Source organism: Aspergillus terreus, genomic scaffold (genome assembly GCF_000149615.1).
Source record: "Aspergillus terreus NIH2624 scaffold_6 genomic scaffold, whole genome shotgun sequence".
In the NCBI taxonomy this organism is placed as follows: Eukaryota; Fungi; Ascomycota; class Eurotiomycetes; order Eurotiales; family Aspergillaceae; genus Aspergillus; species Aspergillus terreus.
In genome coordinates, this window is record NT_165929.1 from 335,408 (window position 1) to 353,688 (window position 18,281).

General features: G+C 57.0%; 6 protein-coding genes across 6 annotated transcripts; 4 read left to right on the forward strand and 2 right to left on the reverse strand.

Annotated features, from left to right (window-relative positions):
• Positions 1-542: 542 nt before the first annotated feature.
• On the forward strand, positions 543-4,249 carry ATEG_04368 (uncharacterized protein; the record flags this gene model as incomplete). The annotated part of the gene is made up of 3 exons (XM_001213546.1): positions 543-3,054; positions 3,614-3,939; positions 4,187-4,249. 3 exons carry the CDS (start codon positions 543-545, stop codon positions 4,247-4,249), a joined length of 2,901 nt encoding a protein of 966 aa, XP_001213546.1.
• A 2,611-nt stretch (positions 4,250-6,860) lies between these two features.
• gprC lies at positions 6,861-8,261 on the forward strand (the record flags this gene model as incomplete). Its single annotated transcript, XM_001213547.1, has 2 exons — positions 6,861-7,451; positions 7,512-8,261. The coding sequence occupies 2 exons, from the start codon at positions 6,861-6,863 to the stop codon at positions 8,259-8,261; spliced, it is 1,341 nt and encodes a 446-aa protein (XP_001213547.1).
• Positions 8,262-10,011: 1,750 nt separating this feature from the next.
• ATEG_04370 (transcription factor domain-containing protein) lies at positions 10,012-12,102 on the forward strand (the record flags this gene model as incomplete). The annotated part of the gene is made up of 6 exons (XM_001213548.1): positions 10,012-10,081; positions 10,140-10,323; positions 10,379-10,919; positions 11,154-11,413; positions 11,459-12,015; positions 12,062-12,102. 6 exons carry the CDS (start codon positions 10,012-10,014, stop codon positions 12,100-12,102), a joined length of 1,653 nt encoding a protein of 550 aa, XP_001213548.1.
• A 600-nt stretch (positions 12,103-12,702) lies between these two features.
• Positions 12,703-14,262, reverse strand: ATEG_04371 (fungal specific transcription factor domain-containing protein; the record flags this gene model as incomplete). The annotated part of the gene is made up of 4 exons (XM_001213549.1): positions 12,703-13,114; positions 13,182-13,450; positions 13,505-14,152; positions 14,200-14,262. 4 exons carry the CDS (start codon positions 14,260-14,262, stop codon positions 12,703-12,705), a joined length of 1,392 nt encoding a protein of 463 aa, XP_001213549.1.
• Positions 14,263-14,787: 525 nt separating this feature from the next.
• Positions 14,788-15,723, reverse strand: ATEG_04372 (MBL fold metallo-hydrolase; the record flags this gene model as incomplete). Its single annotated transcript, XM_001213550.1, has 1 exon — positions 14,788-15,723. The coding sequence occupies one exon, from the start codon at positions 15,721-15,723 to the stop codon at positions 14,788-14,790; it is 936 nt and encodes a 311-aa protein (XP_001213550.1).
• Positions 15,724-17,121: 1,398 nt separating this feature from the next.
• On the forward strand, positions 17,122-17,747 carry ATEG_04373 (C40 family peptidase; the record flags this gene model as incomplete). The annotated part of the gene is made up of 3 exons (XM_001213551.1): positions 17,122-17,435; positions 17,484-17,585; positions 17,633-17,747. 3 exons carry the CDS (start codon positions 17,122-17,124, stop codon positions 17,745-17,747), a joined length of 531 nt encoding a protein of 176 aa, XP_001213551.1.
• Positions 17,748-18,281: the final 534 nt, after the last annotated feature.

Here is an 18,281-nt window from a genome sequence, read left to right on the forward strand (position 1 = left end):
CATCTCACCGCAAAAATCCAACGTCCTTCTTTCTTCGACTTTCGATGCATCGTACCTGAATTGTCTGCCCCTCGATCCAAGAGTCAATTGTCGCCTCACCCGACCAGTTGGGCTCTACGTTTCACATCGTCCTCCTTGTACCTAACTCCATTGCGACGGCATGTCGCATGCCTTACAAATTCTCTTCCCGGTGGTTTGACGCAAGCGCCTTGTTGGCCCTCGACCAGTGAGAGTCGCCTGGCCCGAACGCCTTCTAAGCGCCAGACGACAACCTGATCGGCTGCCTTCCAGGTCACCTGAAAGGATCTCCATCCCTCCGTCGTGTCATACTTGCTGCTGCCTTCGAGACCGATCTCCTGAGCTTCAACTTTCTTTTTTCCAGGTAACTAGTCGAATATACCTCGATGATATCGTGCGGACGACCGAAGGGGTGAACCAAGAGAGAGTCGCGAAAAAGAAACCATCGACGGCAACTTCGTCTCGTTTCTCCATCCCTCCTCCCAATCCCCCTCTGCTCCCTCGAAGCCCATCGTGCCCACGCCATGTTTCTGCCGCTGAGACTAAATGACCGAGATCGCGACAGGACCCGTTCGAAAAAGACCGCCTCCCCTTCATCTCCCAAAACAAAACATCGCCATCCCCGATCCTCCCAGGGGCGATCCAGCCGAACCTCAACCAAGGAACAAGACGCTGACGCTCCGACGGGCCGCTCCTCCACCCCTTCTACCTCTACCGCCTCCTCCCGCAAACAGCGTCGCTCCTCCATGCCTGGAGTCGACAGCGCCAGCCGCTCCGGCACGGCCTCGTTCCTGGAGTCACGAACGAGTCTCCCATACCCGACCTTCTCGAAAGCCCACAGCAAAGAGGCTGTGGGCAAGCCCGGCATCCCCACCCCCGACCCAACAGACTTGACCGAGAAGTCGAAAGAAAACGAAAATGGCGACAGCACCGAGCCATCCGACAACCAGAATGCGCCCCCGAGTCCGCCCCTGACAAGTGTGGACCAGAATTCCCGCAAAGGTAGCTCGGTCGGCGAGAAGGATGAAAAAAGTACCGGCGAGAAGTCGAAGGATGGGAAGACCAAGATACGAATCCGGACCGAGTCGACAAGGTCGTCGTCGAGTCTGCGATCGAAGCGGGATGAGAAATCCAAGTCCAGCAAGACCACGAAACCAGATACGCCCTCGAAGTCGAAACGATCCAGCCATCATGAAAAGGACTCGCCCTCACGGACGGCGAGTCGCAATTCGATGAAATCCAAAATCGTCGACGAAGCCTCCCTGCCCAAGCGATCGGGTAGCCGTTCTGCAGCATCGCCAACCGGGTCGCCCGCGACGGTGCGAGAGGTGGGCACGGAATCAGCGAATGGCTCTGATGCAACCATTGGAGCTCCTCCCCGCAAGCCCAAGAGTCCTGATAAACCGCCTTCCCGCACCCAAATGCGATCGTCCATGTCCAGTCGCCCCGGTAGTCGCACGCCCGTCGACGTGTCTTTCGATTATGGACGGCCTCCGACAGCACATTCTGCCTTTGATGCTCCCCCGCCTCCCCCTCCTCCGCCGGAGATGCCAGTTTCGATCCCCCGGGTGGATTATCTCCTACAGAATGGTGGGTTGGATCACCGCGTTCCGAAGGCGCTGCTCATGGGCGCGGGTGTCCCTGAAACGGCACCTTACCAGACACTTCCGCCGCAATATGCTGCATCGCGAGTCTTCGATCCTTTTAATCGTCTGCTTGACGACTATAATAATGTGATGGCAAAGAATGGGTCCTTGGCTGTAGCCACGGGATATCGGTCAGTTGCACGCCGGCTATTGGACCGGTTGGAGGCGGTGTTTGCTCGTGATATCTCGTCGGAGTCCTGCACTTGCCTCATGTGTGACCATGAGGAGATGGAAGAGCGCCCCTCCGGGGTGAGCTGGGGAGAGGTTCTCGAGTTGGTCTCGGGACGCAGAGAACTGCCCAATTGGCCGCCGTTCATTCTGATGCCGTCGGTCGGGGAAGCCGAGCTGTCCGGTAACGAGCACATTCCCATGCAGAAGATGGATATCGACGTTCCAGAGGAGTATCGCGAGCACTACATGCGACAGTCCCGCAAGACGCAAGCGGCCGTTGACAAGTGGTTGAGCGAGCAGTCGGACCAACCGACGAGTGCACCTCAAGACGTTGACGACGAGACTCTGACGTTTGCCATGCTCACGCACCTCGCGCCCGAGCTGCGCCCGATCTTCCGCGCACTGCTCGGCATCAAGTCTACCTCGCCGACCCCCCAGCCTGATGGCGAACCCCGCGTGAGATCTCCTGCCCTGGTATCGTCGTCCCTCGCGATCCAACGCCTTTATCGGCTACCCTCGGTTCCACGCGATCCCGAGACGGCGATGTACATGTTGAACAACCCGGGCATGCACCACGTCCTTGCTACTCTTGCCGCTATCAGTGACGACGAGTGGGATATTCTCATATCCGGCCGATTTGACGGATTCCTGCGCAGTGGCGCGGAAGATACATACGCCGGTCCTGGGTCTACTCCTCCGCGCTGGAGCAACAGCCGGTCCAACACCCCCTTTACTACCGGAGGCATCTCGCGGGGCCCAACCCCCAGCCATATGGACGGTACGTTTAGACCCGCGAGCCAGCCGTATGGCGTGAACTCGACTGCGTCGTTCGGAGGACCTATCGCCCTCGACGAAGAGATGGAAATTGCGGCCCTGGCCGAGATCGAGCGCGACATCTACCTCGGCATGGAAGCTCTGGAAGACGCCTTTGAAGCACTGCATTGCAAGGCAGAGACGGTCCGGCGTGCTCTCCGCGAACGCGGCGCCGGACTGTCCGTGGCGAACCAGAACCGGCGCGGGTCATACGTCGAGGCTCGTCTAGGCACGCCGTCGTCGGCGCTGGGTCAATGGGAGAGCGGGCCGGACGACGATTTCCTCGACGACGACCGGTCGCTGGCGCCGGACGACTCTGCCAGCAACATCAGCTCCAACCGTCGCCGTCGCCCGAAGCGACGCACCGAACGGCGGACTCCTGCTCCGGTGGAGGAGGAAGATGAAGGTGAGGATGTTCACGAGTCGAGACACTCTCGCGGGTCGCGTAGAAGATGATGACGATATGTTTGGATGGATGGTATTTTGCCTACATATGTATCTGTTTTCTGTTTATGTTACAGCGTTATGACTGACGAGTGATATCCATGATGACAATATCACGAGAGGGAGCCGGGCACACTGGGCGGGTTGGTGTATGTACATGATGTACCTATTACGGAAGCACCTGCAGTTTGTTAATACGGAGTCCATGAGTACCGCCATAGCCATGTGAAAGAGATGTAGTAACGATAGGAGCCTCAAGCCAAGCCTTCCCCATACGACAAACACACCAGGAGCCGATCCTGGCGTTAGCTCGAATCCTTCTATACATAGTCGGATATCCTCCGTGGTGGCCAACCCGGGGGATCAGCCCACTATCGATTCTTAGCGCTGGCCAGAAATCCAGACGAACTGCCGCTGGAGTGACTGGTGGGATATACGGCCGAAGGTTGGCTGTCTCATTATTAGGGACGCCACGACTCGGTCAGTGTTGCTTAGGAGTTGCCTATTTGAGTAAATGTAAGATTTTGCTATCTACACCGTCCTTGTACAGTACACTTTCACCTATTCACCTATTCACCCACTTGGCGCATCCTCAGACTTTTACCTCTTCCTCCTCACTTCTTACTTTGATCTGATCCCGGTCAGACGGTTTAGACCAGACTCAACCATGGATGGCGATCGCACGGGCACGATCATCCTTATTTCCCGACCTAACTACCTTGTAACCTTGTGCTCCGTAGACACTATCCCGCGGGAAAGGTACCCGAAGGGTGTCACCGAACCGCGGGCTGGTGCAAGGTTCTACCCGCTCCAGACCGAATTTTCGCATGACAATGACAATTTGTTGGTGAGTGTGGAGCGAGCCGAGACCTGCACACACACACGCACACACACACGCACACACATGCACACACAACACGGACACGCAGACTGGGCCCAAGCTATTGAAGTCAATGCTTGACTGAGGGACTTGTCTACTTCGTACTCTGTAGGAGTAGTGATGCAGTGCGTCTGGGGATATGGTTGCAATGCTTATTCTGCAGCCATGCGGGATGCTGCATGACCTAACTGTACACCGTATCGTATTCCGATAGGGTTCTGACATGCCCCTGCTACATATGTATGTCGCCACGATGGTCTACGGAGTACGAGTATAAGCCAGGGCTGTGAGCATGACCCATGTGCTTGGTTCAGGAGTCTCTGGAGCCAGGGACAAGGTATGGACGGAGCAAACGGAAGGACATCCGATGGGGACGGGACGGGGGCAGGAAAAAAAAGCTCACCCAAGAGATGGCGATGGAGACGGCCAAGAGACGGGTCCGTGGTGGAGTTTTTGGAGAATTTTCTTTGGTGTTTTCCAGAATCTGAGGTGATTCAGGGGATATTACATATGATCGGGAGAGGTTCCGCTAGATCCGTAGGCAGAATGGTATTGTCCTCTGTAGTACTGTACAATACTATCAGTGAGTGGATCACAACAATGTACTCCGTGTTCCGTAGTACAAAGAGCACTGGCTACTCTGTAGATCAAGAAAAGGACTCTGCGATCGACAGAGTGCTGAGTTGGAGTATCAGACGGGATCAACAATGATAGACTGACCGGGACAGAGTTACCCGGAAGACACTGCCTATCATGGAGGCTCAGTCGATCTCCGACAGAGGATGGCATATGACGGCTGATTTGAGTATGTCTATAAAGACTATCTATAGTGTCTGTACCTAGGTAGACTCCAAATCATGGGGTAGAAACTTTGCCCAGATGATAGTCGCATTAGCATGCACGGGCTGTCATAGAGTCGACATCAATAGCGGCAACAAAGACCAATGATTAAGACCGGGCATTAATTTCACATGCATGTCGGTAGTGACGAACCTACTGCTTTGATCGGCATCCGCACGAGGCCAGTATTCAGTACTTACGGAGTAGATGATTATACAGAGTAGAGTAGAGTACAAGTAGAGTAGATGCTCCAGCTCAACGTGTGGCACTGAGGCTTTTCCTCGACTACTTGAATTCTATTGATCCTTTGCTGCAACCTGGACTCTGCCTCGGTTTGACTAGCCAGATTGAATGAGTTGGTCCGGTATGATAGTGCAATGCATTCGATGGAGCCCTTCGGCAAGTGATATGCGTGTTGACACAGTGGGACGGCTAACTACTACTGACTTACTAACTACATAAGTACGAACTAGCAGACTAGAGTCTAGCACGAGGAGTAGTTTCGTTAGCCAAAGTTTAAGGACATTGTCATGGCCCGTTAGTTCGTTAGTAATTAGTGGGAGATGCCGTTTCAGGAGAAGACGGGGTCCACCAAGTAAGACGATTGACAAAAAGCCATTGTGTGAGGGATTACAACAGTAGGATTGATAATCATGGTGATCGTATTGTATAAGATGTTCCCTATTCGGCATGTCATCCGTATAGTATTTGGATTGTCTGGTCTGCCAAGGGGCTGGTCGGTCCTCATCCATGGAACTGTCCCATTTACGAGAACCATCCATCCTTCGATCGTAAAGTGGAAGATCATGCTGAAAGGTCCCTCTTCCAAGTCTGATACCATTGTCTGACCGGATGTTGTCCGTGTTCCACCGTACGCACAGCCAGATACTCCTAGGAGTATGTACTGTACGGAGTATGGCTGATACTCCCACAGTCACAGACTGATCCTGTCCAAGTGACCAGCTATACAGTATACCTACCCATGTCAACCTCTAGGTATCCATCTCTAATACTCTTACTCGACTCCATATACTATACACTATACACTATACACTCCCTCTGCAGACTAGATCGCCCTCAATTTCCCTTCACGGCTTAACCCTCGACAAACTTTTCAGGCGTCCTCTTCTCGGGACTTTTGTGTCTCGACGATCGGCGGCGTGCGGAGCTTCTGGAACAGGCTCCATCACCGACGCTAACCATCCACTGGTGCCCTGTCCACTTGTCTTTCCCGTTTCTCTTCGCCACAAGTCTTGTTCGCAACCCCCCCGGATGGAGTACAGAGTCTGTGCCCAGCGTGGCAATCTATCTATTACGACGACGACCACCGGACTCGCCGTGGATGGAATACAGTCCTGTCCGGTCTGGTCCTGTGCTGTCAGACAGCAGAAATCCCGGCATCCGGCTGTCCCAGAGCCGTCAGACACGACGAAACCGCTGGGCCCTTTCTCTAATCCCGACTAGTGCTGCCACTGAACTCTCGTTCGTAGTCTCTCTGCTTGGCGCACGACTAACTCGAACTCGTGGCCGCCCAAAGTTTCAGGAACCTCGATCAGAGTCCGTGAGTCTGGATGATCCGATGCCCCTGTCCAGACAGTTTGGTTAGTCTGAGGGGTACTCCGTATCTTTCTGTCGAAACTAGTCAGTGGAGGTCTTCATGACTGACTCTGCTGTCCCTGCATCCATTCGACAGGCTGGACGCCGTGCAAGCATTATCCCCCCACAGCATCCACATACGGGGGTCTCTCTTCTGTTCCAATCCGGAAGCAGTTAGAAGAACCTACCGTTGTGGCGCTTCTCCTCTATCCTTGTTCCCATTATTACTCCTCTCCTCCCCTCTTTCCAGGATCTGGATCTGGTGCTGTCCATCTACCGAGTCCAGAGGAGACCATCCGGCAAGGCCACCCACCCCCTGAGACCTATAGAGCCGGTCTCGTCGCGCTTCCACCTTTGTTTGTCGGCACCAGACTCGGCATAAATCTCTCTCGGGGAGCCTAGGTTGGTTGGCAGAGGATGATTGCGGTATATCTCCTGCAACTGTGTTCAACATGAGTCTCGTGCAGGTGCTGAGTGCACTTACCGCCCGCCACGATGAAGCCCACACTCTGTCGCCGCGACTGGCTTATACTGAGAACGGTCCAACATGGGATATCAATCCCCTCCCCAGCGACCAGCGAAAAGGTCTTATTGCCGTCTCGGTCATGGCCATTCTCTCCTTCATCGCTACCCTCTCCTTGATCTGCTTCGTCACATACCGACTGGTCTTCTGGCGCGGCAACTACCAACGCTACATCGGTTACAACCAATACGTGATCCTCATCTATAACCTCGTCTTGGCCGATCTGCAACAGTCGCTCGCCTTTCTGATCTGTATCAAATGGATCGTCGAAGATAAAATCACCGCTTCCTCCTCCGCCTGCTTTCTCCAGGGCTTCTGGCTCCAGGTGGGCGATCCCAGCAGCGGTCTCTTCGTGCTGGCCATTGCCTTCCATACCTTCCTTCTCGTGACCATGGGCCACAAACTGAGCCACCGCGTCTTTGTCGCGTTCGTCGTGGGGCTCTGGGGGTTTGTCGCCGTGTTGGTCATCATTCCTATCGCCTCCCACGGGAGATACGTCTTCATTCCGTCGGGTGCCTGGGTAAGCTGTTCCGTCCCAACCCGGCGCAAGGCCGTTCACTAACCAGAAAACATCATGCAGTGCTGGATCAACGAAGAGTACGAACCCATCCGTCTCTGGACGCACTACATCTGGATCTTCCTCGCCGAGTTCGGCACCGTCTGTCTCTACGCCATCATGTGGTTCCAGCTGCGCCGCCGCATCGCGCAATCGGCCATCCTGGGCGCCAGCCACATCGAGAGCCTGAAGCGCCTGCGCCGCGTCATCGGCTACATGGTGATCTACCCGGTCGCCTACATCGTGCTCTCGCTGCCGCTGGCCGCCGGCCGCATGGCCACCGCCCGCGGCGAGACCCCCAGCGTCGTCTACTTCTGCGTGGCCGGCGCCCTCATCACCAGCTCCGGCCTCGTCGACGTGCTGCTCTACACCCTCACCCGCCGCAACCTCATCCTCGAGTCCGAGCCCAGCGCCGACCGCAGCTACAACCGCTTCGCCAGCAGCAGCAAGAACCCCCGCACCACCGACCACCTCACCACCATCACCGCCGACCCCAAGCTGACGCGCGCCGACATCAGCGCCCTGCGCACCCGCCGCGGCCGCGACGACGACGTCGACGATGGCACGATACGCGACGGGTCCACGGACAATATCGTGCAGAACTCGGGCGTCGAGCTCGCCCCCATCGGCAAGGTGTACCAGCACACGACCATCGAGATCACACATGAACCGGCCTATCCGTCCGAGGGGGACAGCCAGCGGTCGAGCAAGGACTCGCTCCGCCACGCCCACGCGAAGGTTAACGAGTCGTCGTCGCGCATGTGGGGGAAGTAAGCCGTTCACTTGGTCACGCATGGTTATGTCTGCTCTTTTCTCTTCGATTCCTTTTCTTTATCTACTATACTCGATTTATTTGGTCCATACCCTTACGATGTCATTGATATCCCCCTTCCTCTTCGGCAGAGACTTTTCTTTTTTTTCGATATGACCTGTGTACAATATGCACACATACTATACATACTATTCTGGCGGCTGTGTCCTGTTCCTCTTGGGGAGATGTCTGGTGGGTGGATGAGCTGATGCAGATACTATAATTCAATCGACGCTGCCTTGGGTGGCATCCTTATCAATTCCTTGAGCGCATTCCTCGATGGGATATTGGGCAGTGTATTGTAGATGCCGAATAGGAGTAGGGGAGGGTTAAGGGGATTCGGAAGTCGCCCGAGGTGCACTGGTCAGTTTTGTGTCTCCTCCGGAGTAGATCTGCGTCTTTCTAGTCAGCCAGCGGGGATGAGAGTTTGCAAGTACCGGGCTCCACGATGTCACGGACGATTCCATTCGATAATAGAGGAGCAGGAGATTGAACTGAGTTTGGTACACGGCACATATGCATGACAGAGGGTCTGAGTCTGTTACTACTTATGCTAGGAGTAAGAGTTGTGCCGTCTCAATTTTGGGAGACTGGAAGTACGGAGTAGTATATAGATGCCTATGAGTATTTTTAGAACCAATAGCGCTCTGAGAAGGGGTGCAGAAATGAGTACAATAGTCTGGTGTACAAGTAGCCATCTACCTAGTAGTGCAGGTTTGCTGCCTAGAGTTGAACTGCCTGTATCATCGCGGAGATCAACAAGAATTATAGAATTGACACTGATAAAGCCCAGAGGCATAACGAACCTATTCAATCTTATGAAGCATAACTCCTCTAACCGCTTGATGGAAGTCTACTTTACCTTCCGTCACTATGATGTACATAGTTGCATCGACCTTGGTCCATGGTACCTTAAGTATATCTCCGCGGACGATGTCCATATACTGTCCATGTTAAGTACCTTATCATTCACCATTGTACCTGAAAGGGCTAGTATTTGAAAGAACACAATGTAACTAGTCTGATATATTCTGCTCCACCATAATAAAATCAACGGAGTCTCCCGGCGGTGACGGAAGTACAGAGTACATACATAACCAAGGTTCGGGTATAGTAGCCGACTGCCACGGCTTCAAATCCCGCTGGCGCAAGCAAACCCCTCGGATACATCTACATCCAGGGCATCGATCGATCTTGCCGGTTGATGCCGGATCAGCCACGCCATTGCCGTTGCCAAGAGACCTGTTCCAACTTGCTCGTCCTGCTCTGCTCCACTCGATCAGACCATTTGCTGTCTGGATTTGATGTCTGTCAAGTCGGGATTCGCTTGACCCGCCGGGATTTGATGGCCCTGTGGCCACCCCAAAATCTCCCCCGGGTGTCTTCACCTCTTGCATCGTCCATGGCTCTGGTGCTGACATGACATGACTGACATGGTTCGGTCAGGTGGGACACTGTGACGGGAATCGCTCCGCCCGAAGTACCAGCTGGACGAATGCGCCGGGTGACACTTAGTCTGCCATAGGCCCGACTCATAATCTATCGTCTTTGTTTTATTGCTTGATCGACCTCATACCAATCGGTAGAAGTCATTCGCTTGCTGGATTCTGGATCAGTATCCTTGCGCCGTGGGCCGCGATACATCCTGCCTATATCAACCTCCACTCCCAGACACACCCCGGAACAAGAACCAGGAATGATCGCTCCGCGACGATGACGGACGATAGAGGCCGGTCGCAGGAAAACGGCCCCATGGGGTCGCGATCCAGCTCCGAAGGCGACGGTAAGTTCCCTCTACCTAGTACCTACACGATCTAGTCTAGTCTTCTAACGACATACAGAATGGGTGAAGCAGCTGAGCGGCTTATGCGGTCCCGGCGCAGGACTGCGACATGTGGACATTCCGATGGCCGAGATCGACTCCATGTTCGACTCGATCTTTGCGCCAGCCGACGAACCCGTGGGAAAGGCCCTGTCGCCTCATGCGCGCAATCCCATTCGACTCTACGGCAGCAACGAGGACATGTAAGCCGGTGCTCGGGCGCCCCGATCGCCGACGGACCTCGCTAACCCCCTGCAGTCTGGACGCCTACTACATCTTCATCCACCCATACTTCCCCATCCTGCCCCCGCCAGTACGGCTCCCAGTATGCAGCCGGCCGCAGCCGCGGCGAGTGTCCCCCTTCTACCCGTCCAACGGGCTGGGGCTGGCCATTGCAGCGATTCTGGTGCTCATCCCGCACCCCGACGAGAACGACGCCCAACGCGCAGAATACGTCCGGGTCCGCCGCGACTTTGCCCACTGCTTTGCGAAGTCGGCCCTCGAGGCGATTGAGAGCGAATACGAGCCGCTGCGCGCCTGCGAGGACCCGAGTAACCCCTCCGCCGAGGGCGTGCGCGTCTTCGACCGCGAGCCGTTCCATCCCAAGGTGCCCCCGAGCATCGAGGGCGTTATCGCCCTCTCCATCCTGAGTGTGTACGAATACGCGCAACGCGGCAACATGAACGAAATGCTGCACCGGGCGAATCAGGCCCTGGCGCTGGCCATGAGTCTCTCCCTGCATGAGACCATGGACGAGGACGAGTTTGCGGAGGCGCGCCGACGGACGTGGTGGATGACGGTGTGTACGCCTGTTGCTGTCAACGGGATGCGCTAATGGCTACGCAGTATATGACCGTGTGTCAGGGTCTGGCGGTCAGCAACACGGTATGGTTCTATTCTCCGCCACCAGACGTCAGCTCACGAGATAGCCGCCCTCTTTCGACCTGTACGATCCCTGGTTTGTGACTCCATTTCCCGAGGTAAGGGGGGTTCCGTTCCTCTGTATCGCCCGGGCAACCTGCTGACCCAGCAGGGCTGGAAACTCCTGGTGGAAGCGCAGCAGGCCATCCTCGAATCCGCCACGTTCGCGCGCGACCTCGACGACACGATCAAAACGCAGGCCGACCCGGCGTGGATCTCGCCGCGCATGGTCGCGCTCGACAGCCAGATTGCGTCGCTGCTGCTGGCCTGCCGCGAAGCGCCGCCGGTGTCCCAGATGGCGCCGTCCAGCGGCTCCCCCGAATACGTGGCGTCGACGACAATGCGGGCGTTTGCCGAGATCAAGTTACACACGTATGGCTTGTGACCTTTGCTGCTCGAACGAGGCTGACAGCGCAGTGCTCGAATCAAAATCCACCGCCTGTGCGCCTTCCAGGACCTCACCAACGCCCCGACCAGCCAGACCTGCGCCCGCGACCGCCCCGTCCCCCCGCCGATCGACGTGCGCGCCCCCAGCAGCCCGTCCGACATTAACCTGGACCCGATGCCGGCGCCGGACGTCAGCGTGCCGTCCGGCGTGCGCGGGCTGCGCTTCCCCTTCGCCGCGGACGTCTCGTCCAAGATCTGCCTGCACGCCGCCCTCAACACGGTCACGCTGCTGGACAACCTGCCGTACCCGAACCCGGCGCACGAGACGGCGCGCCGCGCGCAGACCGCCCGGCTGGAGCTGCCGCGCACGATGCCCACCCTGGTCTGCTGCGCGACGCAGGCGGGCTATGCGCTGCTGATGCTGTGTCTTAAAGCGCGGGGGTTCCAGGAGACCGAGGCCGGTGTGGACGGGCTGCGCGCGCCGTCCTTGGCGGAATTTCGCAGCGACGTGCAGCAGAGCCTGCGGTTGGTGGTGAAGCTCGTTGGCAACTATGCTCTGGCATTCGAGGCGCTGCAGGGGATACGAGGTGAGCGGTTATGTTGTGGTGGGTTTCGCTTGGCTAATGGGAGTAGATGAGCTTGCGCAGGCGATCGACCGAGAGTTTTCCGAGTAGTCGGAGGTTTTGTTGTTGCATGCATGCATTTAGACGGCGGGAGGTTTATGATTGATGATTGATGCATGAATGCCCGGTTGGGCAGAGCGTGACTGTATATACATTTGAATATTGAGGCATTGAATATGATGCTCTCTCTTTTCTCTACTCCAGACGCCTGACTATCCCTGTGGATATTGAACAGGAATATGCCGATCAATGTCGGTCAGTCGGCCTGGACTCGCACACCGCTTGACCTGCCTGTTAGTCTCTGTCATGCGAGAGTCACTGCAGAATTGGCTGTGTCTAGGTACTGAATATTCCGTACATCCACGAGTTTGGAGTTACGTTCTTGATACAGGACGGAAGGTAGTCGTCTTGTGCTGCCAGACATGCATCTATCATTGCGCAGGATGTATTAATGTACAAGCCTGTCCCAGCTGCCAGCCGTGCTTCAGCTCTAATACACCTCCAGCGTATGCGCTAGACGGCCCAATCTGCAAAACGGTGCGCACCGATGACGCCGGCATCTTCGGTGCTCCGCAAACCAGTCTAGTTGGTCTAGCCAAAGGCATGATCCTAGCGACAGCAATCTGAACCTGAACCCGAACCCAGGGACCCTCATCGCACCCCCATCTCCTGATACATATCCACCATCTGCCTCCGCACGGCCCGCGCCAGCGGCCACACCTTCCCAAGCACATGCAGCCCGCCAATCCCCAGCTGGATGCGCGCCTTGAGGCTCTCCTGCCTGTCCGCCGCCGGCAGCACCAGACACCCGGCCGTATGCACGACGACACACATGGCCAGCGCGCAGGTAAAGAACGGCGTGCGCGCCTGGATGGGACTGGGCAGGGTCGCCAGATTCGACAGCATGTCCGCGGCGCGCAGGAACTTCTGCGAGTGCAGGTCGAGCTCGGGGGCGGGCGGCGGCGCGCGGTCGTGCGATGCGCGCAGTCGCGTGCAGGATGTGCGCGCGTGGAAGGACGCGAAGCGCATGCTCGACCGCGGGTGGTGGAGGTATATCATCGCTCTATCAGCCGTAAGCGTGTCAGTCGCGGCGGGGGTAATGCTGACGGGGAAAGGAGGGGGCCACGCACAGGTAGTTGATCATCTCGGCCTGGAAGACCATCTCGTCGACGCTGGAGCTGTCGTATGCGGAGGGCAGCCGCATGACGGCCGAGAACAGCGCCGCGTCCACGGCCTCCACCGTGGCTTCGGTGTCGACGTCCAGCGAGCGGTTGACCTCGAGCACCTGGCCGAGATTGCGCACGGCCTGGATGCGGTACGCGAACGAGGAGGCGTGCGAGCCGTCGCCGAACGCCCACTCGCGCTCCATGTCGTCTAGCGTGTGCGGGTTCGGCACGACCTGCCCATCACCAGCGTTAGTGAGTGCAAAACTAGGACCGGGAAGACGGCTTACATCGACTGCGGCGTTGTACATGTGCTCCGCGCACGGCATCTTCACGCCCGTCTTCTGCTGGCCCAGCCGGAAGACGCCCTGCTCGCTCATGGCGGCCAGCAGCCCGTCGACGACGTACAGCTCCCAGTACGTGCGGCGCCAGCTCTCCTCCAGCACGGCGTCGCCGGCCGCGTGCTCTCGCGCGAACGGCGCGCGGTTCATGCCCAGGGCCAGGGCGTCGGTGATGGCGGAGTCGAGGGAGCGGCGGGCGGCGTCCTCGCTGCCGTGGGCGTGCTCGACGATGGCGAGGAGCAGCAGGGCCTGCACGCGGAAGCCGTCCTTGGGCGCGGCGAGCGCCTCGTACGCCGCCGCGCGGTACGACTCCTTGAACAGCGGGTCTGGGTAGTAGTGCGCGCCGATGTAGCGCATGATGGCCGGGAGGTAGGCGGGCAGGCGCGCCCGCAGCGGCGACTGCAGCGCGCGCCGCGGCACGAGCACCGGGTGCGACCGATGGAAGTTCTGGTAGTAGAGCTGGACCATGGGGTCGTAGGCGATATCGGGGGCGCTGGGCCGGGCTGGCTCGGCGGGCCACGAGAGCGCGTCGTCGGTCAGGCTGGGGATGTCGAGGGTCTGCGGGGTGTCGAGGGACTGCAGGAGGGCTCGTTCTGTCTGGTGCTGTCAGCAGCGTGAGAGACATAGGCATGGCCAGGACGGACCTCGAGGTCTTGCGGTAGTGAGGTGGCGTTCAGCCAGTCGGCAAACGCATCGGCGCTGAACATGGGGATGTCGTCGTCCAGCAGCTGCGACGAAGGCTCCTTATGCCGGCTCCTCAGCCCGCGCCGCGATCGCACATAGACGCATTCCGTGTTGGAGGCCTGGCAGCGACTGCAGGCGGGCATCTGCGCATCGCATTTCAGATGGCGACGGCGGCAGGGCACGCAGGCCAGCGACGAGGGCTGACGCGGGGGTTTGGACGGCGTGGGGTCAGTCTGCATATGGATGATCGTATACTATACTATACTATATACAGCGGATTGAGGCTGAAGACTAGCGGGAGATGGGCCATCTTATCGTCTACGAACAGCGAACTAACTAACTAACTATCCCAAGCACCGGGTACGGAGTAGACGGCGGATGATCCCCATAGTTCAGTTCCCCGGTCCGAGATCGCCGACTCGGGGACCAACCCAGTGTTCGGCGACGAGGCGTCTGTCCTTAATTTCGGGTTCTCCTGTCTCGGACAGTCGGATAATATCTGTCTACGACGCTTACGGAGTGCTCAGCTGGCGCATGCTTACGTCTGGCTAACTCGTACCGTTATCTACAGCCTCCAGCATGATCGCGGGGACATCCACCGCAAAGCCCAGCAACACCTGTCCGCCCTGGATCCTCGCCGGCAGCCGTCCTCCACGCACGTTGACCTGCAACGCGGGGTGAATCAGCCGCGGCTCCTTCAGCGCCTGATCGCGCTGCGCCCGCCAGCGCACAAACTCCTCCTCGCAGCTGCCGCGCGCCGCGTGCTTGTTGCGCTCGTTCTGCTCGGCCACCGTCGCATACGGCGTAGGGTCGCGCGCGCGTGCCCCCTCAGCGGCGGCGGCGGGGGGATAGTCGTGTCCGGTGTATAGACGCACCGCCGGCGGCAGGGCGAGCAGCCGCTTCATGGACGCATACAGCGCGCGGGCGTCGCCGCCGGGGAAGTCGCAGCGCGCGCTGCCGACGTCCGGGTTGAAGAGGGAGTCGCCGGTGAAGACGTTGTCGGCGACGCGGTAGCCGATGTGGTCGGGGGTGTGGCCCGGCAGGGCGAGGACGGCGGCGGGCACGGCGCCGATGGCGAAGTGGTCGCCGTCGTCGAAGAGCCGGTCGAAGGCGGCGTCGAGCTCGGCGCGGGGAATACCGTACCGCTGCGCGACGGTCTGCTGTACGTGCTGGATGCTGCGGCCGATGCAGATGGGCGGGCGCGGGTGCCCGGCTGCGACGAGGCGCTGCTGCAGGTAGAAGGAGGCGGAGAGGTGGTCGGCGTGCGCGTGCGTTTCGAGCAGGTAGTGCACGGTGTAGGCTTCGCGCGCGAGCAGGTCTAGGAGGCTGTCGGCGGAGGTTGTGGTGATGGTGTGGGAGGCTGGGTCGAGGTCCAGGACGGGGTCGATGACGGCGGCGTGCTTAGTCGTGGGGCAGGCGACGATGTACTGCCAGGTGCCGGTGGTTGGTTCGTAGACCGAGTGGATGATCGGCTGTGGCGGCATTCCGTATGGCAGAGTGTAGGAGTGTTTTCCGTACAATAGGTAAGGTAGGTCTATGGATGTACCTGTATGCGTCAATCATGACCCCTGCTCGCCACAGCGCAAGTTATTTATCACGACGCAGTCAGACGACGCCACATGCGTCGGCGACGTATGTGCCCCAGACGCCGTCCAGGTCGGCGACCTTGAGCTGCATTGACAGCATCTTGCGTGGCTGTGTGTAGTGTACATAGTGTCTGTATGTACTCTGGATGTAAGCATGGCAGACCCCGGGTGGTGGAGTGGACAGCCACCAACCAGCGCTGAACGGGGTTTGCTTACGGAGGATTAGGGGTTCTGAGCGACTGCCGGGCTACGGGGCTGTTCCCGAGTCAAAAGGTCCCCGAGACCAAGTGGCAAGCCTCTTGGCAGGTGGCCTGGAGTATGAGAACGAAGTATGGATGTCTTTCTTTCAGATATGAGCTGGTTGTATCTAGCCAGGTGCCCCTAAATGTACATACAACTAGCTGAGGATAAGTGAATCTACCACTGTCGCCTAACATCTTCAGGATGAATGCATTACCTACAAACATTGATCATTTCAATAGTTCAAATGACATTAACTGTAATCGACAGGTCGATCTGGGAGAAGTACAGCCAGCATCATGGGCCAGCGAGAATTGTAACTGTGTAAGTTGTAACAGCCCTGAATCGGACTTGTCCATCCAACATGAGAACAGCAAAGTCATAGCATAATTCCTGTTCAAGAAGATCTAGAAAGTCTTTCTTGCTCAATGTGATCCAATTTGCGGGCAGATCAAGACAGGCTTGACATCCTACAAACAGCACCCCATACCTGGCTGGACATCTGCTATCCCACTCTACGATACCATCAGAGTCCAACGAGAATAACTTTCCATATGTCAATCGCTCCTTGCACAACTCGCTCGTGTCGACCTGACGATCACTTATTTATAGACAGCGTATCAGCTGTGATCGTCAATGTTACCTTCGCTTCGTGTTCTCTTCCTATATCTGATTGCCTGGCAGTCGTTTCAATATGCTTGGATCTCCACTCCTCGTATTGCGTTCATCTTCTTTGTCCATGCATCAAGTAAACTTCTACCATTGCTTCATATCTAGATTGATGTGCACCGCCGGCGGGCTGTTGACTGCATGATCGTCGAATTGTAGAGGACTACTCGTGTCCTTAATAGGAATCAAACCTGAATATCTCGGCTTAAAGCATGGATCTACGAGCCAGCCTTATGCAAGCAACACGACGTTTCATCTCCAGATCAATGATCGACAGGGCTCCTTGGACATAAATAAACCAGCTTCCAACCAACATATCCAGCCGAACTCAACATAGCAAACCATTCATACCTCGAAGCAGGACCACGCAACCGAGACATATACAACATGAAGCTCCTCATCGCCGCCTTATTCACCACTCTAGCCTCCGCCAGAACCCTCCACGCCCGCAACAGCACCGTCGGCCAACAGATCCTCGACACCGCGCTGACTGCCTCGGGAGTCCCATACGCCTGGGGCGGCGGCGACTGCGCCGGCCCGACGGGCGACCAGCCCCCCTACGACTACGGCGACGTCGGATACGACTGCTCGGGTCTGGTGTGCTGGGCGGTCTGCCAGGTGACGGGCCGCGATCTCTTCACCGAGGGGCTTCGCGTGACGTCGAGCATGTATTGTGCGGATGAAGCCACCCTAGGATACAAGTATGTAGACAGCATTGAGATGTTTACGTCGCTAATATGTGCGCACAGGAAATACCCCTACGAGGAGCGCCAGGCGGGCGATGCTGTCTTCTTTGGTGGCGAGTGTAGCTGCGCGGATAGCTCGAGTATTCACCATGTTGGACTGATGATGTATGCTCTTATTGCTGATTGTAGGATGGCTGGCTGACGATGAACAGGGACTCGGGCGATCGTATGTGGAATGCTCCCAACGACCGCGTCAACGCTGTGCAGGAGAATAGTATCGAGGGATTTGGAGAGACCCCCTGTCCCTATGTCATTCGGTTTACTTAGAGCTCTGCTGCGATGGTGTATGAAGGAATGGGAATGTGCATCTGGGATAAGAATGGGATATAGTTCGTCTACAGCACAAGTAGTGCGGTGCTAAGCTCTTGCTGGTACTACCGAGAATGCAGGGGCTCAGCCTTCTCCACCTATATAGTGGTGCCTACTAGCCCAACGCCGTCTGTCACATCGTAAACTTCCCATTTATGAGTAGACAATTGTGACTGATATTATCTATTCATTTTGATGATATACTATACACATCACGTGCGACGCAGATGCGGGGTCAACTGACGCATACAGTAACGTATCATCTCCCTTCTACCATGCCTGTCTTCAATCCCTGCGCAACTACGGCACGATGAGGCCCCAGATATATCAGCTGTCCGTGGAATCAGCCTTTAATAGCCTCACATCAGATGAACAATACTATGCGCATTATATGGCAAAGTATGGCCCGCCATCTAGGATGGAATGAAAGATCCTAACTCATCGAAGGGCCGCCTGGGCTGGAACACGGATCATCCTCCGCCAGACGTCCCC